The 25,895-nt window shown below is 41.4% G+C and overlaps 1 protein-coding gene across 1 annotated transcript in view; it reads right to left on the bottom strand.

Moving 5' to 3' along the window:
- The window catches only part of CACNA2D2 (calcium voltage-gated channel auxiliary subunit alpha2delta 2), a 720,324-nt gene that overhangs the window by 10,865 nt on the left and 683,564 nt on the right, over window positions 1–25,895 (bottom strand). Inside the window, exons 24-32 of the mRNA XM_056867097.1 lie at window positions 21,412–21,472; window positions 12,946–13,043; window positions 10,793–10,883; window positions 9,693–9,755; window positions 7,257–7,360; window positions 4,973–5,071; window positions 4,169–4,263; window positions 1,781–1,828; window positions 615–686 (exon numbers count right to left, since the gene is read on the bottom strand). Coding sequence (XP_056723075.1) covers window positions 615–686; window positions 1,781–1,828; window positions 4,169–4,263; window positions 4,973–5,071; window positions 7,257–7,360; window positions 9,693–9,755; window positions 10,793–10,883; window positions 12,946–13,043; window positions 21,412–21,472 — 731 coding nt within the window. The remainder of the gene's footprint in view (window positions 1–614; window positions 687–1,780; window positions 1,829–4,168; window positions 4,264–4,972; window positions 5,072–7,256; window positions 7,361–9,692; window positions 9,756–10,792; window positions 10,884–12,945; window positions 13,044–21,411; window positions 21,473–25,895) is intronic.

The following is a 25,895-nucleotide window of genomic DNA, read 5'->3' as shown; positions in this document are numbered from 1 at the left end:
TGCAGGCTTTGCCCAGCCACAGGCCCAAATATTCTTTCCATTCTTACCTGAGGAGAATTAAAGGGCATTGGAAGACCTTGAAGATTCCAGTTCTGGGACAATAAAAGGTTACTGTGCAGTTGTGGAAGAATCCAGTAACATTTATTGGAATGATAAGGGTGACAGTACCTCAAGATTACTATGCATTGTCCCTTCTCCTTACTTTTTGTACCAATGCTGTCAATCCTTTTAATTATTAAATAATCTCAGACAAAAAAATAATGAACAAACAGCAAAAAACAAGGGGGAAAGGTTAAATCAGCATAATTAAATCATGGATATTGATATCTAGAAACCACCCCAGCAAGGCAAGGGTATAACTCCATCTTGGGAAACAAACTTTCAACAGCCCTACTTTCCCCAGGAGCACACCAAGTTGGACTATTCAACAAAAAGTATGTGCCAGATGGCCACTAGGCAGCAACAAATAGGAACATAGATGGCAGGGATATTGGACATGTGTCACTCTGAAATAAATAAATCTATTTAACTTCTGCGTAACTGGAACAATTTCTAGACAAATGGTTTGTGCACCATCCGAATTCTTAGATTTCTGTAGAAAACAAGCACATTACCTGGGATGCATCATCTTCCTGGTTGGAGAGCACCAGAAAGCCGCCATCATCAATGAGTACACAGAGAAGGTCCTGAAAGAGTGAACAACACTTTGAACTTCAGCTCAGAAGCTTCTAGGCTCTGGTCAGCCCCATAGTAAAGCATTTGCCAGTGCCTCTGTACTAAGGCAAGGCCAAATCCCAGGGACAGTAAAAGACTGGCACAGCTCATTGGTTACAGCACATGGTTCTATGTGTAAGGTTTTATGTCAATCCTTAGCATCTCCAGTTAAATAATAGCAGGGCTGGAAAAGACATCTTCTTGAGATCCTAGAGAGCTGCTGCAAGCTACAGTAAATAGGGGTAGACATATCAATGTTCTGACAATATAAGGCAGCTTCATATTTTCCTATGTCTAATGATGCTTTTTTTTTAACCCTCCAGTGGTTTTGTTCTTGGAGCTTCCTTCTCCAAACAAAAAGGAAAGCTGGAGAAGAAGAGTGCTTCAGGTTATTTGGCGGCTCAGAAAAGCTGCATGGGAGGATCATCTGCTCCTTTGTTCCTAAGCATTTCTGGTGTTTGCCCATGTGTAAGGATCAAGGAAATGGGAATCTAGAAGCAAGAAAGCAGCAGCGGAAACAAATCCTGAAACATGTGCCATGTGCTGGGGGTATACAGAATTGTACTTGGTTTGAAACAATCTGGTATGTGTCCGAAACAATTTTCTTTCAGTATGTCATGTGATGCCCAAATTAAAAAAAAATTAGAGATATGTGGCATGTTATTATATTTTCAGTATCCAGCTCAAAATCGGTGTTTTGATTTTTAAACTTTGAATTTGGGGCTAAGCTAGAAATGGCTGAGGGCTCCATGTGAACTGTTCGAGAGTCCACATTCAAAGTAGCAGGTAAGGGACATATTTCATTTTCATTTAACCAAAAAATGAACATGTGGACAAGGGGATCTAAATCCTTTCCCTCCACTGTCTTAACTTGCTTCTTTCTGTTGCTGTTAGTGTTTCTCCTCTAGTCCAGCTCACTCCCCGTACTGGAGCCGGGTTAGATGTGAATGGGTGGACACATGCATAAGTACAGGTGCTTTCCTGCTCCATCCTGGTCATGGCTAGTTTGGTCCTCAGAGGCCTTCTGGTTTAGGAAGCAGCTGTGCACAGAATGAAACACACTTGCCTTGTAATTAGCTTCACAGTCCATCTCACAGCTTGTGGATGGGTCACACTGTAAACAAAAGAAAATGAGCAATGAAAAAGAAAACTCAAATCTTGCCTGGATTAAGCTTCTAGTCTGATTTAAAACATCTCTCATGCCATCTTTACTGTATAAAGCTTAACGTGCATTGTTGGCTCAACTATTGTTTCAGAAAGGACAGCAAGAGGTTCAACCCCTTCTCCTAGCAATCAGTCATCATCACTTATTGTTCACTTTAAATATGCAGAGAGAATTATCAAAATGAATTGGGAAGGATATTAAGATTTCGAGGTAGGGTAATTTGCTGCCTTCTTCAGGAAAAATGAGATATAGGCTCTGTTCAGATGTAATGACAAATTGTGGTTTGTTGATACATGAATGAGTCCTGGAAGTCCTTGAACTCATGTGCTGTCCCTCCTTCCTCTCCTTGTGCATGAGAATTGAGACTGAAGAGTTTCTCATTCCCAACAAACCACAGTTTGTCATGATGTCCAAATTGCATTAAACAACAAACTGTGCTTTGTTCTCTTGCCTACAAACCAGGATTAGATACCAGGACTGAATCATAGGTTAAAATCCCAATTTGTATACAAGAGAACAATCCTCTCTGTTTAAGATTTTTTTTAAAAAAAAATTAAAACATTTTTATGCTGCCTTTTCACCCAACGTAGGATCCCCATGGCGGCAGAAATCACAAAACATTAAAATAATCTTTTAAAATAAACATATATAAAACAATTAAAAACAACAAACAAAACACATAAACAGAAAGGAGGACTGAGAAAATGCCAAACAAAACAGAAATCTTCACCTGCTAGCAACTGATTAAAGGTGGGGGGCAGACAAAACTCCCTGGTGAGAGAATTCCACAGTTTGGGTGCCATGACTAAAACAGCTCTTTCTTAGGTTGCCATTTATCTAACCTCAGATGATGGAGGGCATCCAAGGCATGGCCCCTGAAGATGAATGTAATGGTCTGGTAGGTTCATACAAGAGTAGGCAGTCTTAAAGGTAATCTGGTACCAAGCCATGATTTTGAAGGTCAATACTAGCTCATTGAATTGGGCCCTGATGACAATTGGGAACCAGTGTAGGAGGAAGAATATGGAAGTGATATTATTCCAATGACCCACTCCATTCTGCATTCAGGCCAAAGCATTCTATGTCAGTTTGTAGGTTCTGGACACTCTTCAATGGCAGTTCTGCACAGAGCCCATTGCAGTCACCACAACTAGATGTTACCAGGGTAAGCACCACAGTGGCAAGATCTTTTTTTACCCAGGAAAGGCCACAGCTGGCTCACTAGCTGAAGCTGGTTAAAGGCATTCCAGCCCATCACCACCACCAGGTCCAACAGCACCCCCAGCTCAGACCTTGCTCCTTTAGGGAGTGCAACTCTGTCCAGATAGGAGACACCTCAGTTCCTTGGTCAGTCAGAAGCACCTCTGTTGTGTCAGGATTCAGTATTACCACTCATCTATTTCAATATTCCCTCTAGGCACCAGTTCAAGGTTTCTATAGCCTCCCTGAGATCCTCTGGAAGCATGAGCTAGAGCTGAGTAGTGGCTGCATATTGATGACAACCCAGCCCAAATTTCCAGCTGAAGTCTCCCAGTGGTCTCATGTGGATGTTCAAAAGCAGAGGACAAGATGGAACCTGGAGGGATTTCATAGGCCACAGGCCAAGAAGCAAAGGAGCCAAACAGCAGTCCCTCAGCACCATCTTCTGAAACCTACCTTCTAGGTAGGACTTTTGGTCCTAACCCTGAAAGGTGGTCCAGAAGGATACCATGGTTGATGATGCTGAAAGCTGCAAAGAGATCCAGGAGAACCAATACAGTCACACTCCCCACATTCATCTCCTAGGCCTGATGTAATCATCTACTAGGGCAACCATGGTCATTTCAGTCCTATAACCAGGCCCGAAACTAGACTAGAAATGATCCAAACAATCTACTTCATCAGAGAATCCTTGGAGCTGTCCAGTTACCCCTCGTTCAATCACTTTCAATCTTAACTCATTCAATCATGATAAGCTTTGGTTTGTTGGGAACCAGCAAGTTTTATCTCTCCGAACTACATGCGGTGTGAGTGAAGGGAGCTCATGAGCCCAAGGATTTCTAAGGCTCATCCTCATAATGAAAAAACACAGTTGGTTAATGAGTCTGATTTCAGCCACAGATTCTTCTGGGGAATCATCCAAAATTACAGGAGGAACCCTGATAAGTCATCAACAGTTGATGAGCTATTGTATTAACAGAGTTAAAAGAATTCTGAGAAATCCAGCTAGCATCCTCCTCTGCTCCACCTACCTCATGCACAAAATACAAATCTTACTGTTTTCCTAGGAGGATGCTTTTAACCACTTACCCTTCGTGTTCCCAGTTGATCTCTTTCTGTTCGGTTACTTGCAAGGACCTTAAATTTTTCTGCCCAGGCCTCCAGGTCAAGTTTTACTCCAACCACTGGCAAAAAAAAAAAAACTTTAGTTCATACAAACTTTCTTAATTTGTCAAAAGACCTACACTCTTCTCACGTAAACAACGATCTCTATTACAGCCTACATGTAACATTCTCCCTGTAGCTTCTCCCACCAGTGTATACTCTCCGCCTTCATCCAGAAGCAAGAAGTGCTGTTTCTTCCAAGCCATTCAGGATGAGAGGTAGAGAGGAGAAAGGAGAAGAGGGGAATAGAAAAGCAGTTGCTTATCCCTCCCACAAACTAACAGATAGTTTGCTAAGACCAGAGCTAGTTTTTACCTCACTGCTACTGTTTTGGTGAGTAGGGAGGATGACTACTAATTTTTTTTTTTTTTAATAAATCTTAAAGAGGTTGTTCCCTTGCTTGGGCATTGTATTAAAATTATTGAAACCCCTCTGCTGGGCTGATAGAACCCTAAAACATTAGGGTATTTGCCTCCTAGCTAGGATAGCTCCATTTGTGCATACAGAGTTACACACAGGTGAGCAAGCCTATAACTTCAGATCAACTGAAGGCTTGGTTTGTGGAAGAGTCTAGAGGAGTTCAGGCCTGACTGCAACCAAGTGGGGGACCCAAATAATGGTAGGCTTCTAGAGGCTTAGAACTGCTTCAGAGCTTCAGAATGCCTGGGTTGAACTAAGTCAAGAGAGGCACTCTGAAAAAGAGATATACAAACACACCAACATTCTTACCCGCTGGCTTCAGGGACCTCCTGCCAAAGCTGAGCTCAACTGCAGTGCTAACAAGGATTCCAACTGTGTTGTTTTCCAGCTCTGACTCTTTGTAGCTGGCTATAGAGAGATGAGGAGAACATCTGTCATCCAGTTTGTTATGGTGCACAGTGCTAGCTATAGATGCATCCTTGAGAGAGGAGGTGATCACCCCAGCTTTGAAACAGACTGGGGTGCCTCACTGCTAAAGGAACCTATCCTGGTCCCAAGAGACTCCAATAACTATTGACCAGTCTCAAATGTTCTACTCTTGAGCAAGGAAATTGAACAGGTGGTGGTTGGCCACCTTCATGTATTCCAAGATGGAACTGATTGTTTGGATTTTTCCCAATCTGGTTTGAGACCAGGTTATGGATCTGAATCAGCCTTGGTCACCCTGATGGATGGCCTGCTACAGGAGATAGGCAGAAGCAGTGTGATGTTTCTCCTGGACCTCTCAGTGGCTGTTCTGATACCATCAATCAGGGTATCCTTCTAGATCACCTATTTGGAATGGCACTGGGAGGCACCATTTTGTGGGGATCCTGATCCTACCTGAAGGGTCGGTTTCGAAATGTGGTACTGGGGGACTGTTGTTCAGCCCCTTGGCCTTTGGGGTCCTGCAAGGCTCCATCTTGTCCCCTATACTTTTCTACATCTACATGGAACTGCTAAGTGAGATCATCTGGATATTTAGGCTGTGTTGTCACCAACATGCGGATGACACTTATTTCGATCTTGCACTTCTGGCCGATCCCAGGGAGGCTGTAGAACCCCATAACCAGGGTCTGGAGGTAGTTTTGGAGTGGGTGCAGGCTCATAAAGTGTAATCCCAACAAGATAGCTGCTGGTGAGTGGATGATGTGGCTTGGGACTTACAGTGTCAGTTGTTCTGGATGGGGCTGCACTACCCTTGAAGGAACAGGTCCATAGACTGGGTGTGCTCTTGGATGTGGGCCTACTGCTTGATAAGCAGGTGGCAGCTGCTGCCAGAAGTGCCCTTAACCAGATTTGACTAGTTAGCCAGCTGTGGACTTTCCTGGGCAGAAATGATCTGGCTACTGTGGTGCATGCCTTGGTTACATCTAGATTAGATTATGGCAATCTACATTACGCTGTCCTTGAAAACTGTTCAGAAACTTCAATTGGTGCAGATGATGTAGACATTTAGTGTGGTGTAGTGGTTAGACTGAGATCTGGGAGATCCAGGTGAAAATCCCCATTCTACAGTGGTAGATTGCTGAATGACCTTAGACAAGTCATACACTTTCAGCCTAATCTACATCACAGGCTTGCTGTGAGGGTAAAATGGAGAAGGGAAGAACGTTGTAAGTTGACTTGGATCCATTTAGGGGAGAAAAATGGAATATAAATAAAATAAATGGCTGGAATGGGTTGTAGGGAACATATTACTCCAGTCTTGGCCTGCTTACAATGGCTTACAATTTGTTTCCGGGAACAATTCAAGTTGCTGATGTTGACCTTTAATGCCCTATATGGTTTGGGACCAATGTACCTAAAGGACTGCCTGCTACCTTACAAACCTATTTGATCATTATGGTCATCTTCTGAGGCCCTGGTTTGGGTGCTCCCACCTTCTGAGACCAGGCAGGTAGCCACCTGGAAGAGGGCCTTCTTAGTCATGACACCAAAACTCTGGAACTCTCTTCCCACAGAGACTTGCCTGTCCCCTTTGGTTGCCATCTTTTGTCAGTGGACAACACACTTTTTTGTTTCATCTGGCATTCCTTCAGTGATCCCTCCTTCCAGCCCTATGTTTTCATTACTGTTTTTATGTTTTTGTGTGTGTACTTCAGCTTGGTTTTGTTTTAATGATGTGTGGTCTTTAATTTTCTTAAAGAAATGCTTTTATTATGCACATTTAAAAAAATAGCTACCTTGGTGACCTTGATGAGGGCAAAAAGGCAGGGCATAAATTTTGTAAATGTACAAATAAATAAACAATTCATTGCTTGTCATTTGTCAGCACCAAGAGAGTTCTTCAGGAACTGTGGCACAGTCAAGACAAGGAAGAATGGACAAGCACATTCCCCGAGTGCAAGTTCTAAGCACTTAAGAAAACTAAATATGGTAGACTTTGAAGCAGCATTCATTGCCTTGCAGCCCATAGCCAGACATCAGAGATGCTACAGAGAGTATCGGGGTTATAAAAAGCATTCCAAACACAAAGAACCATCCCTTACTATTAGAAGCCAGGCCAAAGAAACTCCATCTGTCTGGAGATCCTGTGAAGGGTCATACTTACGACTCCGGCAAGGGGGCTTAAAGATATATCCTTTGTTGTCTAAGCTCCTCCGATAGAAGCTGGCATTGAAGGGCTCTTGATATTCTTCCCAATCTTCTGCAGCTCTTAAATGAAATGAACAAACCCCATAGAATGTCACATTCCTTTGGCATACATTTCAATTTGTGTACAGATGAGTCAATCAAGTCTCGACAACACTGCTTCCAAGAATTTCCAGCGGAGGTCTCCCCATGTGCTCCCAGAGATGCCAAAAAGTCATAATATATGTTTGTAATAAACATCTCTGTATGTAAGCAAATGAGATATCTCACCTACAAATATTCTCATTAGCATTAGAGCTACATTTTAATATTCTTAAAAAATATCTATGAGGAATACAATCTTGCCTTTTAAAAATTACAATGGAGATTGTTTTATTTTAAAAACCAGGCTCATCCAATTTGTGATTCACTAAAGCAAATGCAGTCCAGCAGCTATGAATTTAGTAGAGCATTTTTCATAGAGATGAAATCAAGTACTTGACAAATCCCAAATCAAGTCCCAAATCAAGTACTTGACAAATCAGGTCTTCTTGCAGCTCCAAGCGGGCATTACTATCAGATCTTTATCAAGCCTCTAGTGTATTGGCCTATAAAGCCAATGGGCTGTGTAAGTCTTACTGTCTACTGGTGAGGCTTGAAAGATAATTATAGGCTTCCAGAAACTTCTAAAATTACAAGGGCAAGGATTAAAATGTAAGGGCACCTGATCTTCCTCCAAATCTTTCTCAGCTCATCTATATTAAGGCTCAGCTTGAGCAATAACAACATCCATCCATGAAAAGTAGTAACACTACAAGTGGATTATGTCCCCAGGATAAGTGCCATGGGTCCCATTACCCAGGGCTGTCATACTGAAAGCTGCATGTGATTCTAGAAGAGGGAAGAAACCCAAAGAGTCCATGTGAACATGGTCTGATTCTACCTGTGACAATCAAAGGCATGTCCAGCCTCTGGGAGGCCCTTACCAACCAATCATCACTCAGTAGTGAACCAGCCAATCAGAAGACATAAGCCCATTCTAATAAGTGCCAAGGTTTTAGTGAGATGCTTGGGCTGAAAGCCAGGTTTGAAGGCAACAATTACTGAATTGTTAATGAAAAAAATGTTGTCTGTGTGAAGGCATAACCAGTGAAATTCACAGCATGCTGCTGGTTAGGTGTGTACCAGTAAGCACGTGACCTCTGGATGTAGGGACCATATCACTCTATTCTTGGTCCATCTATATTGGCTCCAGTTTGCTTCTGGGCCTAATTCAACATGGTGGTATTGACATTTAAAGCCTTATACAGCCTGGGGCAGCATGTGTGAAGGACTGCCTACTTCCATATGAACCTACCCATCTACTCCGGTCATCTTCAGAGGCCTTGCTTCAAGTCTTCCTGCCGCCAGAGGTTAGGCATGTGGCAAACTGAGAAAGGGATGTCTCGGTAGTGGCTCTGAAACTTTGGAACTCCCTCTCCAGGGATATTCTTCTGTCTCCCTCTATTTTTGTCTTCTGCCAGTGGGTGAACACTTTTTTGTTTTGTCTTGTTTCACATTCCCTCACTAACTCTTATTGACCCTCCTCCCTGGTTGTGTTGTGTGTTTTTGTGCATTTATATGCTTGAGTTGTTTAAATGTTTTGAATATACTTTATTTTAAACACTGTTTTAATTTCTAAAATATTTTAATATTGAAATGTTTTAAAGTTTTGATGTTTGCTGCCTTGGGGACCCTATTTGGGTGGAAAGGCAGCATGTGTGTGTGTAAAGTGCTGTCAGGTCGCAGCTGACTTATGGTGACCCCACAGGGTTTTCAAGACAAGTGATTAAGCAGAGGTGGTTTGCCATTGCCTTCCTCCACCAAGTCTTCCTTAGTGGTCTCCCGTCCAAGTACCACCCCTTCTTCGCTTCCGAGATCTGTTGAGATCGGGCTATACTATACCATTCCCCAGCATTGGAATGTTTTAAATAAAATAAATAATAAATAAAATCATAGCTTCACATATCGTCCAGACTGTTTACCAGACCCCACTACTTTTCTATCTTGTCTGGGCAAATGGTCTATAAACTGAAAAGGTAGCATACTCTTTGAGCAATATCTCTTGGCCCAGTAAAAGGTATCTCAACTCACGTGAACACATGGAACTGCCTTATGCTGAATCAGACCCTTGGTCCATCAAAGTCAGTATTGTCTACTCAGACCGGCAGCGGCTCTCCAGGGTCTCAGGCAGAGGACTTTCACATAACCTACTTGCCTAATCTCTTTAACTGGAGATGCCGGGGATTGAACCTGGGACCTTCTACATGCCAAGCAGAAACTCTACCACTGAGCCACACCCCCTCCTGGCTCATTTTTATCTTTCTCCATGTATTCAGTTCTACTCAGGTCCATACAGATAATAAGAGATACTTACTTGTTAGGGAAAATGCGGGTGATGCCACCATCAGTGGCAACAAACACAGCAAGGAGGCTGTACCTGTAACAAGGCAGAGATAGAGATTTACAACTGCTTTATGCCAATTGTCACCAACTTATCTTTGCCACATGTGTCTCTAGCAGAGGTACTGGCCATTTTTACTGTGCAGTAAGCATCCAGTAAGCACTTCCGTGCCTGGACTGTGCCAAAGGTAGAGCTCCACCAGCATAAGCTGCTCCGCAACAGTGCCTTGACCTCATCAAGCCCAAACCCCTGTGTTCTGACAGTATAAATGGGTGGCATGGCTATTTACGGTATAATGTTAAAAGGATATTTTTGAATTTATCTTATAATGGCTACAAGATTATTATCTGCAGCCAAATGGAAAAAGGCGGAAGTTCCAGGAAAAAAGAGAAATTGGAATTTTAAGATTTTAGAGCTGGTGGAGATGGAGAAATTAATATGTTAAATTAAATTAAATAGTTAATGAATATCTAAGGGAAAATGGGAGGATTGAATTAATTTTTAGAATTTATAAGATTTGGGAAAAATGAAAGGTTACCTTTTATCCTGATCCGGAATGTAAAATTCTATATGCTATGAGATTAATATTAGGATCAGAATATATTAACGATGGATTATATTATTTTATTAAGTGGCAGACCGGGGTGGTGGGGAAGTCAAATTGTTTATTTTATAACTATTTGTAATTAAGACAACAATTGTTACAATCGTGCTTTGACATTATTTTTAAAATTGTTGTTAAAATTATGAAGAATTTATAGTTTAAAAAAAACCCAATAAAAATTTATTAAAAAAGAAAAGAAAAGCCCAAACCCCTGTGCAGTATAGCTTCTTAATTTCCTGCTTTTACAATTTATTATTACATGGCAGTTCACATTGCCTTATGCTCTGAATTCACTACACATATCATGAAGTGGCTTTCTAAGCAATGAGTTTTGCCCCTTTCCAATTGCCAACTCGGTTTCCATTCCAAAAGAAGGGTTCATGGTGACTTCTGCTTGGTAAAATTCTGTTTCCAGTTAGAAGGTGATTTTCTCTGGGGCACCAAAGTACTGAACTGAGGTCATATTTACGTGTTTAAGTCTTGATTCTTCCATACTCTCTCCACCAGCTGTTGTGTTATTCCTGTGTCCAGGATAAGGTTGTGAAGGAGGAAGTTATTACCTTGGAAGAGAAAGGAAAGATGAATGTAAGTCTTGCTCATCAGCTACCTAAGAGAGGGATCCCTCCCCGTTTGGGTGTGATAGTTGGGAATCCATTTTGCCTTATATTCTTGCCTGCTGGCTTCCTCTCTGCTTGGAGAACCTACTTCTCATTTGCTTCAGCAACAATTGAGGTGTAGCATAAAGCCTGCTACGTAGTATATTGTGGACATTTCCAGCTATTCATTAGGATGTCCCACAGAGGTGGTTTTTGCGTTAAAAAAGGCTGCTATGTGGCCTTATCACATGCATATTCTGTTGATCAGTGTTCACAACAATAACAAACTCTGTTGCAGATGTGTAGCTCAGCTAGCATATTCTAGAGTTTTATGCTCTTTTTCACAGCTTTGTCAAAAAATTCCAAAGGGGCAACTATGCTCGTCTATTGCAGTAGAAATAAATATGAGTCTTGTGGCTCTATTTTTTAATTTGGGGGGGGGGGTTGTTATTCAGAGCCCACTTCATCAGACACAAGTAGCCAGAAGACTTTTGATAGATTTGTCAATTACTCTTCTCAGCATTGTAAAAACATTAAGAAGAGCCCTGTTGGAACAGACATCTGGTCCAGTCCAATTGTCTTGGAGGGTCAACAAACACAGAGGCCAAGGCCTGTATGGCCATTGTTCTCAATGTTGTTACTCGATGCTGTTACTCAACCAATCCTATGGTAATCTACTGCTCACCCATTACTCCTGTTGTTCAAACTGTTTTTCTTTTGGCTTCTAATTCAGCTCTGTTGATGTCTCTTAAGTCAGAATCTCAACAGGATCAATAGCTGAAAGCCTTTCAGGTTGATGGAACAAGAAGGAATTATTTTCTTCTCTTCCCATCCCCCTATCCTATCTGCTCCAGGCCCTTCCCATGTAGCTAAGCTGTCCTGATGATAAAAGCTGTCCACCGGTATCAGCATTATTCTCCATGCTATTGCCTTTGTAGGCAAACTGGTACAGGTGCCCCTTTCTCTTTTTCTTTGGTGTAACAGTGGTGGGCAGCACAGACAAGGCAGCTCTAGATCATGCGTCTGGCAATACCTAGAGCATCTCTCTTAGTACTACCACTGCATGGTTGGGGAATAGCCTTCCCCTCCTACTTGCTTACCCTATATATCAGTAGCAGCTCCAGGCTTTCCTGCAACCTCACTTGGTCTATGCAGTGATGTAATGCCACTGATAAGGGTTTAGTACAATGAGGACATGTTAAAAGAATATGTTTTTGTCATTTGTATAAGCAGTGGATTGCTTAGGAGTTCTTTCTTATTCACATTTGACTGTGACAGATGCCTCAAAATTGTATTTTTTAAAAATAAAGAGAGGATTGGCCTCTAGATCATGTGGCTCAAACTGTCTCCTCAGGAAGGATACCTTAACAACTCAAGTATACCTGACAAATGGCAAGCCTAGATTTGCTTCCAAAATTCTCAAGGAAGGCATTTTCCACATCCTTCTTAGTTAATTTCTGAATGGGAGTGAATTCCTAAAGTTTTAATGAATGCTTAATATCAGCCAATTTTTAAATCTGAAGCATGATCTCATGGATTTTTCTGTGACTAAGGAGAAGTGTTTGCCTTGGTATGGGGCCTTTTCTCTCACGAAAAAGCTGCTGTATTTATGAGCTGCTTTTGTGAAAAATACCATCAGCACAGCTAGAACTGAGGATCAACAGCACCGTATGATGTGATTCAAACCAGACTTAGGCTGGACAAACTTGGATACTTTAAGCCACATTTGTGCTTGGTGAACAGCATTATCAAATGACTGGACTGATAAATCTTGATGGGTATCACTGATAATTAATATCCACCTTTCACAATATCAAGGTAACAACCATCCTTTGAAATGGGAGCCTGTGCAAAAACAAATTTAGCCACAGGGCATGTTATGTCCACCACCATGAATTTTAGCAACCAAACACATTACTACACTTATTTCAAGCAGCAGCCATTCTTTAGTTCTCTCACCCCACCTAATGCTGAGTCTTTCTTGAGATGAGGTTGTGCATCCACTGCATGCCCCTGGAGTACTTACATTGCTCAGAGTCGGGCGTCACCTTTTCCATGAGGGCGATAAAGTTTTCCAGGAATTCGGTGTTGTTATCCGACAGGTTGAGGGCTTTGCAATATTCTCTGGGATTAGGGTGAAAAGATTTGTAGTGTGGAAGGATGAAAAAGTTACTGTCAGTTTTTCCCCCCTCTCAGAACTGGTATAATCATGACTTTGTGCGCAACGTGGGTGAGGTAGTTTCCTAGACATGTTATTGTGCACTACAGCACTTGTTCAATAGTATGTGTATATATTTATGGAATAAGGGGTATGGTAAGTATGTTGTGCTTATTCATATTCATCCCTACCCGCTAAGTTCAGGGAAAGCATTTCCAGCTTGATGCCTATCTGTGCAGGGCCCTGTTGTGCACTATGGGGTGTCATTACTTGTATGCATTTGTCAGTTATTTGTTTAGATGTTAACTGTGAGGAAGGAGTCAGTCAAAACAGGTATCTAAATAGAACATACCAATAGGCTTTTCAGTGTGACTGGGGCCTATTAGGAATCAAAGTGGTCAAAGGGTATGGTTTGGCCATGTTCTTTTTTTTAAAAAAAATATTTGGCTTTCTTACACTGCAGAAGACTATAATATAACATGGAACCAGTTTGCATAGGAATGGCAGGCAGTCTTGAGGAACGTAATGGTCATATAAAAATTTGTGGCAGTCACTCCTGTTATTCACTGATGCCATCAAGTACCACCTGAGAGAGCTCCTAATATCATCTGGGACATAGCACCAGCACTGTGAAACTACATTATTTTGGATCAGTGCAATAGTACTGCCACTTCTCTCTGCTGAATATATGTAGCTTTTAAACTCTAGGGCATGGAAAGATCAGTGACAAAAGCAGATCTTCCTCTTTTCAAGCTCTTTGAGTATCATCCTTTCCTCTGACTTCTAGTTTAGCCTGTATAGCCCCATTACTATTTTTAGAACAACTGTTCTATTTTCAAATTTACACTAGAAAAAGGGCAATCTTGCCAAGGGAATAAGTTAACAGAAGAAAAACCGCAACTTAGCGTGCAGAGTAAGTACATTTTACTTGAGGATATTATATCTGGGTGCTGAAAATATGGAAAACTCAGGGAATTCTTGAGTTAAGGGTACCCAACAGAAATGTCTACGTTATGATTGTGGCAACCTTGAAGAGTCAATGCTTTCTGGGACAGCAGTCCTGTGCTTTTTAAAAGTCATGCCACCTAGATGAGGCATAAAAGTTCCTGGAAGAAGTCAATCTAGTGGACATGGTTATTTGAAGGTTTTATCCGTCTATATTGTTGCAGTCTATTAAATACATTTTATCAAGCAGTTTTGGAAAGCAGTCATGGGGTCCCAACAATATTGGCTCTGAAGATCTAAAATAATATATTTTCTTTTAATCTGCCTTATCCTCTTTGCTACAACTTCCTTTAAGCCTTCTTCCTTAGGTCATTTTAGAAAAATGGGCCCTACAGGTCCCTCAGTTGTAGGATTAAGATGCAAAGAGTATATTACTAAAGTCTATGTTCCCCCTATAAATCTGGTCTCTCTAGAGGGAGAACTGGAGGGCAGTCCCAGGAGTGACCTGGGAAGTGAAAATATCCCTGGAGCAAGCCAAGTTGAGTGGCTCTAGTGCAGCTACAAGCCAGCGCTGCAGTGCCCCTCAGTTCCGTGGGGCCGACAATGGGCACTGGCTCATCCATTGCCTTCCCTTCCAAACTGGCTGCTGTGCTGGAGGAAACGATTTGTGAGCTGACACCAAATGCCATTGCTGGTGTAGCGTCTGAGCCGAGTGGTTGTTGAGGCACTGGCAGAGTTGCTGGAGCCTGATTATGCTTACTCTTGGGCAACAGCAGCCCTCTAGGGCATTGGCCCCCAAGAAAATTCCCTGTAAGTTAAACGACCCGTCTGGCCCTGGACACTCTATTGTACAACACAGAGCAGGATAAAATATTTATCCCTATTATTAGCGTACAAAGCTGGCTAATGATGTTTGATGGCATTCATACCACATTGGTTTCCATTACAAACAAATGCAAATTAGGCATCTGGGATACAGGTATTAAATTGTTACAAACCTGAACTCATACAAGAATGGATTTTTGATGTCTCTGGGAATAATACCCATTACTGTCTACTAAATGAAATGATCTCTGGCTTGCATTTCTTAGGTTCTCTCTAAAAAGTGAATATACTCCCAAATAAAATAGAAGGCAACAAAGAGCATAAGCCATTGCTGTTTACAGATGTATACACTACACAGGCCACTTATACAACAGGCCAGTCTATGCAGACATAAATCTTCCCTCATTAAGACCATTCCAATCAATTCTGTTGCCAGACTATCTTTTGAACAACCAATATAAGATTCCTTCCTCAGTATCGAAAAGCTCCCCAGGGTAGCCAGTACTTTAACAGTGTCACCAAACCCCTCTGTATATGTGTGCATATAATTGTTTTTTTTACTTATCACACTAAAGAACAGAGTGAGGAGGATAACAGTTGACAAACTGATCAGTCATCTGCAAAGAAAGCAGTTGACATTATCAGCTAAGCCAGTGCCATTTTAACACAGGTTGTGAATAGATTAGGATGGAACAATACCTTGACAAACACATGTTTCTGGAACCTTTGTTTGCTGGTTAATGGTAATGTAAGGGCAGGGGGCATTCGCAGGAGAGAATCAATGGGAGGGAGAGCACTTAACCCTTCCCCTGCCTATCCTCCACCACGATGCCTCTTCATGCCCCTTTCCCAGGTTTATTTCTGTCCTTGGGGCTGGCTATAAAAAGGCAGGATAAACAGAGGGTTGTGAAGGAGAATCTGCAGGTGAAGGAAAAATGGCGCACCACCACTCTTAATGATTCTCCCATGCCAATGCCTCCCCTCTGGGATGGACTGACCTTTCAGTCAAACAGGAAGTTCCTAATGAACTGTTGCCCTGGGGGCCACAGGCAACCAGAAGCAAGTTGAGCCAAGCCACCCCTCTAGTGTTAGCAGCACTGCAGGAGCAGCTGTTTGGAGCCAGGCAGCAGCAGCAACAACCACAGGTGTAGTTGTGATCATTGCCGAAGCATCACAAACATTACTTAGCTTAGTTTGCTCCAGGGCTGTTTTAATGTCCCAAACCACCCCTAACCTCCCTAACCTCTCATTAGCATTATGAGGCAAAAATGGGACTGTGAGCTCCATGATTGCCTTGAAACATGTAGTTCCACCCTTAAAAAGTTGTGTGGATTATGCAGGTATAAGTGGAGTGCACTGTAATCCAGTAATGCTGACAGGTTTCATGGAGTAGCAACAGCATCAGTCCCAATTGCATACTGTCATATACACAGGAGCACCGGTGAAGTGAGCAGGCAGAAACAGAGAAAACAGCAGGTTAAGCACTTGGTGACTGTGGCTGAAAGGCACTGGAGGCAAGTCTGCCCTAGTTCTTGTATGGTTTTTCCATTGATCTCAGGCCTGGGACATCGTATACATGCATCCTCCTCCTATAAAAGGACGCTCAGGTACTTACCTACCTGATAGGGAGGGGCAAGAGGAGCTCGACCTGCCTACCCTACTTAGTTTTATCATAGCATTTTTGTCTCCCCTCCCCAAACAATGTAGTGTGAGTTCTAACCAATGCATGTTTGTAGTCACCTAGTGCTCAACTCACCATATGCTCTCTTTGCCAAATATGATCTCTTCACTGGCTCTGGCCAAAGTAAATCAAGTCATTAAAATGAGTGCCACTCCCTCGGTTTGCAAAAGCTGTGGTGGGCCAGCTGACTTCCTTTTGTATTCTGTTCAATTTCAAAACGCTTCCTCCCTAAAACTCAACTCAGGGGGAGTGAGGGACAGAATAGGAGGGAGTGGAAAAGGGAAGGCTGGAAAGAAAACACCGAGGAGTTGTCTCATTTGTAGAATAAATCAATATTCCACAGTGCTCTCTAGCAATAAGAGAACAAGATGGCCAGCCATGCTTTGTCCCACAGTTATGCAAGGGAAATACTGCTACACACACTTACACATACAAACTCTAGACATATCTGTATCCTTCATATAGATAGATAGGTGCTGTCTCTAGAGTGCAGAAAGACAGGTACATTCAGAAGAGACTTGCATTATGTCTCATACAAAAATAATCCAGATGACAAGAGTTCAGAGGATGCTCTTATAGATCTCACCTTTTCTAATGGGCTGTATTATATGCGTGTAAAATTGTGCTTCTGTGAGCATGTACATATATGAAGGATGGTGAATTGTTCCATAGATCTTGCTGCAAACAACAGATCTATGCCTGGGACTATGCCATCTTACGTCTTCGTTTGGAGGGTTTTCCATTAGTTGCAGCTGTAAAGTTGTTGCGACCATTGCAGATTTACTGGCTCTGCATTGCCAGTAGCTAATATCCAGGAAGGGGAGTGGGGAAGAGAACGAGCAAGGAGAGCGCGAGCGATCCCATTCATCACTGCCTCTTAAGACTGAAGTGTAAAGGCACACATTAGTTTAGAGGCTGATTTTCTTAAATCTTTTCAATGCCGCATTGGACTTCCTGATGCTGAAAAAGGGAGTTAATGAGTTTGCTAAGCACAGATTATTGATGTTTCAGAGGCCTCCGGGGGTTCTTGCAGTTGGCTATAGCAAACAAATAAAAAAAAAATCTATGAAGTGATAGTAGGAAAATGCTACATCAAAAACAGCAGATGGCAAGGTTTCTTTATGATGGGACATCTGAACATCTGGAGTGTCAGCATTCTCCCCATATAGTGGTGGTATTGCACAATACCCCTTCTTGGGAGTTAATTACTCATTCAGGACGAAGCTTGAAAATGATCATTATTGAAGGACTTGGTCATAATTCTGATCAAATAGCTGTCCTGGCAAAACCTTGAAGCTAAGCATGGCTATGCTGTGTTGACAGGATCTGGATCTTTCAATATTTAGCTGGGCCTGAATTAAGTAAGAGTTTGTCTAGCTCTGTTCAACATTTGTAAAGGGCATACAAAATCGATTAAATGTGCACAGTTGTAAACCCATTTTGGACCATTAATCACCTGTAGTAAATCATTAAAGAAGCCCTGCAGTCTTGGAGAATTCCTATTAGTAATAATGGTTGCAGAACAGAATACTCCAGTGAGAGAGAAAAGGGGTAGTATGAAAATGCTATGGGAGAAGACTGAATTTTCCTGAAGGAATCAAGAACAATGAAGCCTTAGGGCTGCAGGGGTCTAGCTTTTCTACAACTTTTAAAACAGGATGAGAGGTGTAGGGTGCATACATACATCTGTTTTTTGGGGGGTTGTGGTTTTTTTTTTTTTGGCCTGGATCAAACTCTAGAGGACTCTGTTTTTCCTGCTTGCAACAGAAGGCATAGTACCGATTGGCTAAATATTAAATAATTTACGGAACACTTTCCACCTTTTTGGAGGACTACACACAGCATTGATTAGCTGGCCAATGTGTCATAGCACAGGTGGAGGGGAAAAGCAGCTTAAAGAAGAAGATGGAGATGAAAAGAAGTCTTATGAAGTGGGTAAATAAAGTCCAGTCTCCTCCCTATTATAACTTGTTCTTCCAAGGAGGGGAAGGGTTGCCATGCCAAGGTACATATTTTGTAAGGCTTGCCTTTCCCAGAAAGCTGCATACACTGGGTTCATAGTTATATTCTTATATCATTGTGATATCAGCTACAGTGTTCTGGACAGCACATCAGCAATTTCTTGCCAGCTAATAATGAGTGATATAACTACAGTCCACAAATTGGTCAAAGCCAAGGAAAATTAAATTCCAATCATAGGGATTGCAACAGTCTGTTGACCCTCAGCAATAGCTTCCTGGGGTGTGTAGGGGCTGCACCAGGAAGGGGAAGGCAGCAAAGATCCTTGCTTTGTTTAAAACTGGTTGGGTTCAATGCATTATGAATTGTTAAATGACACTGTGTATTAGTTTCACTAATGTATATTGGACTACTTACTTAGGTCAGACTCAGAACAAACTCTTTAAGGGACATGATGTTTTTGTGTCTAATGAGAAAAATCAGCAGTGTAGATGTATAGGCATACAGTACACTCCACTTACACCCCATGTTTGCTATGGACAGATTATTATTATGAACAAGATTAAGAACCCATTGCCATCACCTGTCTGTCTCAAATGCCCCACTTTCCTCCTTGAATCTGTGCTGTTAAGCAATCTTAGAACATGTTTATGTGAAGAGTCTGGATAAGATTTTCAGTAGAGTATCTGTAAATATTTGTAATCATATCCTAGTGGAGGTAGCTAACAGGCAAATCTATTCTACTTCTAACCACTTTCAATTAATACATTGCAAGTCTTCTTATGTGGGTCGAAAACATCCTGCGTACCCACATCATTTTGTGGATTAAAGACCTATATGTACACAACACTGTATCCACCTATATATCTACACAAATGTGTACAGATATATGTGCTTGCACACCCACAAATAGATCATTAGTGATATATGGTTTCTGAAAATTACCATGGGCTATTGGCCATATTAGTATTGATGAGATATCATACAGTCTCATTAGTATATTGTCTGGTCTTGTTGGTGCTGAAGGGCTAACAGATGGTGCAGCTGGAACTAAAGAGCTATCACATGACCCAATGCATTACAGCTTGGTGGCACAGAGATCTATTTGTTCTGACTTAGCAACCAACTTGATTAGGCACTAGGGTTTAAGGGCCATTTCCAAGGGGAAAATGGTTTAAATATTTCTTTGATGTTATAAATAGGCCTCACAAAAATATAGCACATTTCTTTACTATGGGTGTCCTGTTTACATTTTAAACTATTAAGATTTTGTGCACTGATTTAGATATTTATTGGATATACCAACCTCTTTGTTTATGTCATACATGTATATAATGGATAGTTGCTTTTAGCAAAAAAGCCAAAGGTAAATGTTTGTTGTATAATGCAGTTACTAAAGCTATTATTTTTAGTGTTCACTGCTTATACTAGATAAATAGTACAAGATATGAGGTTGTAAAAAAGTGTATCATACACGAACCTTAGACTACCAATCTTGTAAGAGGGAAAGACAGAAATCCCCACCTGCACTCTGATAGAGTTATAATCTGTGAAAAGTTGCATTTGTGGAAAGTTATCAGGTTCATGTGAAGTACAGAAATTCACTTAAATTTTCTTGCCTTCAGTTAAAGGAGAAAGGGCCCAGTAAATCCTACTGTGCCTGGTTGGCCACTGTGTGAACAGACTGCTGGACTTGATGGGCCTTGGTCTGATCCAGCAGGCCTTTTCTTATGTTCTTATGCCTTTCATAATGCGTTGATCTCTGAATTTTCCCCAGATACCAAATGTAGTATTGGTGTATAGAACTTAGCAGATATTAATTAATATTGTTAATAAGCCTCAAAATAAACACCATACTGCAGAATTTTAAAGAATTGACTTTGAAAGAATAAGGTTTATAAAAGCAGCTTTTGTGATCTCTCCTATACCTAAATGGAATAGTGTCTCATGACTGAATATTAAATGGCAAGTCAAAAGATTCATAGAAATGTTATCTCTTTTGAACCTCTTATATTTTAAAGTAATTTCTGTACAACCCAGTACCCTTATCACTGCTAACACATATTATTATTATTTTTAATTTAGAACAATGGTTCAGGTGATTGTTAGAAGTTGGTTATATTTTCACTAATAAAACCAGTGCAGGGTGTAATTTGTACTAACAGTGTTTGCTAATCATTAGGTATGTGTGACTCAGGAATCCAAAATATCAGTAAAAATGAGACATTTCTTTTTTCTTTAAAGGCAAAATGTCATGTTGATCTTTAAAAATTAGTAGGCCGTTTAATCAGGGCTCAGATAAAAGCACCCAGTCACCCAAGATAAATAATGGTATATTCACAGCAAACAACTCTTTTGTTGGAAATTATTGCTTAACAGGGTATGTTGGTAGGACTGTGAATGATACACTTGCCTTCTAAATGTTTATTTTAAAACTTGGACAAAATTTGTGTATGATACAGTTTTCAGATTTAACTAACACGAGGGCATAATCCCAGCACGATCCAAATATGGTTGTCTTTGTTTTGTGAGGATTTTCAGAAACTATACCTATATATGTATGTGTACATATACATCTCATATGCAGGCATACATATATACTCTTCTTATGTAAGGTGGTGTGAACAGAAGGTGGGACGTATGCTGCCAACCACAATGATGTTTCAACAAGGTGCAGGTGGCAGCCGTAGTCTCAGAGTGGCACACAGGCATACGACAGACACAAGAAGAGGAAAAATGGTCAAGACTTCGGCACAATGAGGGGGTGTCAGTTCTAAGAGAGGTGGGGGTGATGAAATAGAATATTTAAAGGTGTGGAAGGGTAAGAAGTGGGGATGAAAAGGGGAGCTGAATCAGTCCCAGGGTCAGTGTTGGGGGGAGAGTGGTTGAATGGACACCTCAGGCAAGCTCACACGCAAAGCTACCTTGGAGCAATGAATACATGTCCCTCGGACTCAAAGCTGTTTGGCAGCAGGTATTCAAAATCTGTAACAGAAAGGTAACGTTATCCGGCAGGGGTTTGAAATGAGGGAAGGAGGCTTCAGTCTCAGAAGATGACAGAAGAAAAAAGAAAAGAAGGGGGAAGAGAGAAGAAGGAGAAGGGGAGAAAGAGAGAAAGAAAAAAAGACACATAGGAATTGACAAAAGAGGCAAAACATTAATTTTAACAAGAGAGAAAGGAGAGAAGATTCTTTGGTAACTAGCATTGTACAAGAAGGAAAGTTATAGCCAATATGTTGCCAACATTTGGAGGATTTTGGTTTTTTTAAACGCTACAGTATGAAATTAAATATATTCGATTGATGGCATATGTACTGCTATCGGCTATACACTTGTATTCACACACACATATATATGCTCATATTTATATTTATATATATATATATGTATGTATGTTTGGTAGGTAATATGGGTATCTCTCTCTTATTACGATATTAACAAAGAAAAGAAATCACATGCTTTGCTCATACGGAAAGAGAATTACTTAAACAATATTTTGTAATAAAAATTATTTTTCAGGCATCAACATGGCCAAACCAGGGTCCTTTATGAAGACAGTCCAACCAAAGACTTACCCATCAGATAGTCGTAACATGCAATGCATTGTAGAGGGTACAGCAGCTGCCTTCTGGCTCATAGTGGTCTCAAAGCATTACAACAGCCATCCTTCCCTACTCTGAATATGATATGGACCACTCCACTTTGGGCAGTGGCAGTCTGAGATAGGCCTCCCCTCATTCAGTACAGAAAACAAGAGCTTGTATGTGTGCTGAAACTTGTGTTTACTCCAGTGTACACTGGGATGGCATACAGAGGATATGTACCCCACCATATATCCCTCTCCCCTGTATGGAACTGATAGAGTAGACGATAACCCTAACTCTCCCCCACACTGCTGGTCTGCAAACATTAGCTTCTGCCAGGCATATCTGAGCTCTAAACACAATCCCCATAGCACAGCAGCAGTTAGCAATAATTAATTAACACTCTACACTTGGCAGCAGGACAGTACCAGCTATTAAGAGCACAGAGAATTAATTGCACACCAGAATTTACTCTAAATTAACAGCTTAACTACAAAAAACTCTAGGGCATAGAACACTCTACTGAGCAAGGATCAAAAATCAGCAGAGCTTTATTGTGTCAAATAACAGTAACTATAAAGGAACAATAACACCCTACCCTCACTTGGGTGCAAGATAAATGCTACCAATATCAAGCATAACCTCCTCTGACTGGATAAGTGTCCACTGGTACACATAAATAATAAAGTAAGATAGGACAAATCCTTCCTAGGCATACATACTCAGAGGCTGAATACCTATCAGAATTTAAGTAAGTATTGACAATAAATATAGTAACTACAAGAGTCCCATAAACATACCTACTGGATATCCCTAATGGATGAACCAAAGGGACAATCTCTGTGGCATCACTCCTTTAGTGGTGACCTGTTGATGGTACCATCTCTGTCACAGCCTTCTGATTTTCACTGCCCTTTCCAGGTGCATATTTTATTGGAATGATTTGGCACTAACTGACTCTTCTGGATCACGCAGAAGGATGAAAAGGGATGGACATGGACCTCAGCTGTCTCACGGCTGCTGTCACTCAGAGGACCAGAATGAAGAGACAAGTCCCCAGATAGCAGTATCAGTGTAGTATAGTGTGTGTGTGTGAGGGAGAGAGAGATAGAGAGAGAGAGAGGTATCATAGTTTGGGGGTCTATAGGAAAGTTAATTGTCAGAAATTTTGCATCTCTCAGTGAACTTTGATCCAAAACTTTTAAATCTTTTTACATGACCACCAAGTGTGAAAGTAGGTTCCCTCTATTTTTTTATTCTGTGACTCACTCTTGGAGTTAAGTTATCGAAGGATAGCTGTTGCAGGCTTTCCTCTGAAGGACACCCACTCATTTTTAATAATCTAACCATAGCTGTGTGTGTTTTCATTAGCTACAAATTGTCCCTTGAAATACATCCATACAAAGAAGCTAATTGTGAGACCACTAAAACGTCTCTCCTTCCCAACCAATGTCTCCCACAATGCATTGCAAAACACATGTGGCCCTTTGTCAAGGAACACAGCCATAGGTTGGACTGTTGTTTTTGAACAGGACTGTAAGGCAGGGTCTGGATACAAGCCAATGAAAGGAAGAGGAAAGGAATACAAAAACACTAAATAATTATTCCATCAGCATTGCCATTACAGGGTCACTGGGAGCAGGCAGCTCAATGCTGATAGAACAGGGCTGAGGACAACAGACAGAACCCTAGGGCTTGCAATCATGTCTCCGTTGATAAATCCCTTGTGCCATAATGTATCAGCCAGCAATACTCACTTGTGTCTTTTCTTTCTCTATGCATTTTTGGCATCTGTTTACTTTTCTGTCTGCCTTTACAACCCTCCCAAATACCACACTTCTTAAGAAGTATAATTCCACTTAGCGAACTGAAGTAATCTCTATGGGCAAGGATGCCTTTTGCTAGAACATCTTTGTGCCTCCATAGTGATTCAGTGGCATAGGCTGTAGAACACCTGTATCCTGTGGAAGAGGGGATGGCAAGAAAGAGGACAGCACATTATGTTACATGGGAACATTTCAGATTTGTTTGCTGTTGTGTGGAACAGACCTCAGTCCAGAGGAAAGCCTCTTTCTATGCCCTGTATGTCAACCAGCTTTTCATGTTAATTGATTGCATTGGCTCTGCCATCTCAGACCATTTTAAAAATCAATTTTCTATGGATTCTGGGCATGGAGACCCTAAATCGTGAGAGCTGCTGGTTTGAATCCAATTATCCATGCATGGAAGGCACATGGAGTTTCCCCACATTCTTCTCCATTACAGCAGCCCCTTATGATTTGTGAAAAGATCATTTCCAGGGTTGTAGGACCCATATGGAGGAACAGCTACATGGGTTGGGGGGCTGGAGCAAGAACAATTGAAATTGTCCCTTTCCCTCAATGGAACTGTGCTTATAGAAGAAGGAGCAATTTCAGCCCCTCACTTCCCCACCCCAACTACATGTGTCCTGCAACCCCAGAAATTATCTTTCTGGTAAGGTTGGGACTTCAGAAATGGAGGTGAGTGTGGGAGAACTCCATGTTCTCAGTTGTCACAGAGGGCAACATGTTGCTTTTGGTATGAAGTAGTCTTTACTATCTCTTTTCTCGTTCTTTTCATGTCACAGATGGCTGAAAAGTTACAGCAGATGTCAAGGGAACATCTTTTACATCCTTAGTAAAGCTGGTGACTACTAATACTGGTGGGAAAGCATACCCACATTCTGAAGTACCTGCCTCTGTACAGAATCAGGGTAAGATCCTGATCCAGGAGAGATTTATGAGGTCTGTTATCTATCAGCAGGACCTGGAATTTTACTCTGGAAAACTTCAAAGACTCTGATAGTCTGCTACTATTTGTAAAATTTCACTTTTACCAATCCACATTGTGACATCTGATATCTGAAGAAGTGAGCTGTGGCTCACGAAAGTTCAAACCCTACCAGAAAATATTTGTGTTAGTCTTTAAGGTGCTACTGGACTCTTGCCCTTTTCTACTACTGCAGACAGACTAACACGGCTACCCACTGTGAATCACATTGTGACAGGCACCCAGAACCTGTAATCCTATTGTGTGTTCAAACTGCAGTGCAACTGCTCTGCAAATTCTCAGAACATGACCTCCAAGAGCAGAAGAAAACAGAAACCTGTGAAGAACCAGGTTCTACTGATGCTGTCCTCACTCTGTGGAGGATGCAAAGCATTTGCCACCCAGTTGCTCAGTGAAGTTACCAGAAAAACATAATTGGATTCTGAAATCATTGGGACACCCTTGTAAATTGTGGGGAACTCTTATAGAAACAGCACCGTATCAGGTTTTCATAAATGGTACCAACATTTGGCACCATAAATCATCTCTTTCTGAGGAATCACTGAGAAGCACAGTGAATTCAGAGAATATTGCTGTAATACTCATTGTGTGGCCTTTTGGGAAGTAGTAATATTGAGCTGCATGCAGTGTAGATCTGTCTGCAATTCCTGCTCCTCCTGCTCTTCAGCTTGCAGCTCCCCCCTCAGGAAGCCTAAACATTTCTTCTGTTGGAAGCAAAATTGGACTCTATTTTCAAACACCTCTGAGTCTGAAGGTCTTTGCACAGCCCTGTCCCATTCAGGTTGAGTTGTCTTGAAGAGGAAGGAAAGCACGGGAACAAGGACAGGGGAAGGAGATTTGTGGGGCAGGCGTGAGACGGGGGGAAAAAGAAGAAAGGGTGGGAAAGGTATTTTTTTGCAGGGAAGAGGAAGAGCAGGATATTAAACTAGCTACAAAAAACCTTATTGAATTCAAACATAACAATTCCATATGAAGTTGGCTCTTTAACGATACCGGACTGAGTCTCTGAGCAA

Source organism: Euleptes europaea, chromosome 1, assembly GCF_029931775.1.
Source record: "Euleptes europaea isolate rEulEur1 chromosome 1, rEulEur1.hap1, whole genome shotgun sequence".
In the NCBI taxonomy this organism is placed as follows: Eukaryota; Metazoa; Chordata; class Lepidosauria; order Squamata; family Sphaerodactylidae; genus Euleptes; species Euleptes europaea.
The sequence above is the reverse complement of the archived record's forward strand: the minus strand, read 5'-3'. Positions and strand labels throughout refer to the sequence as shown.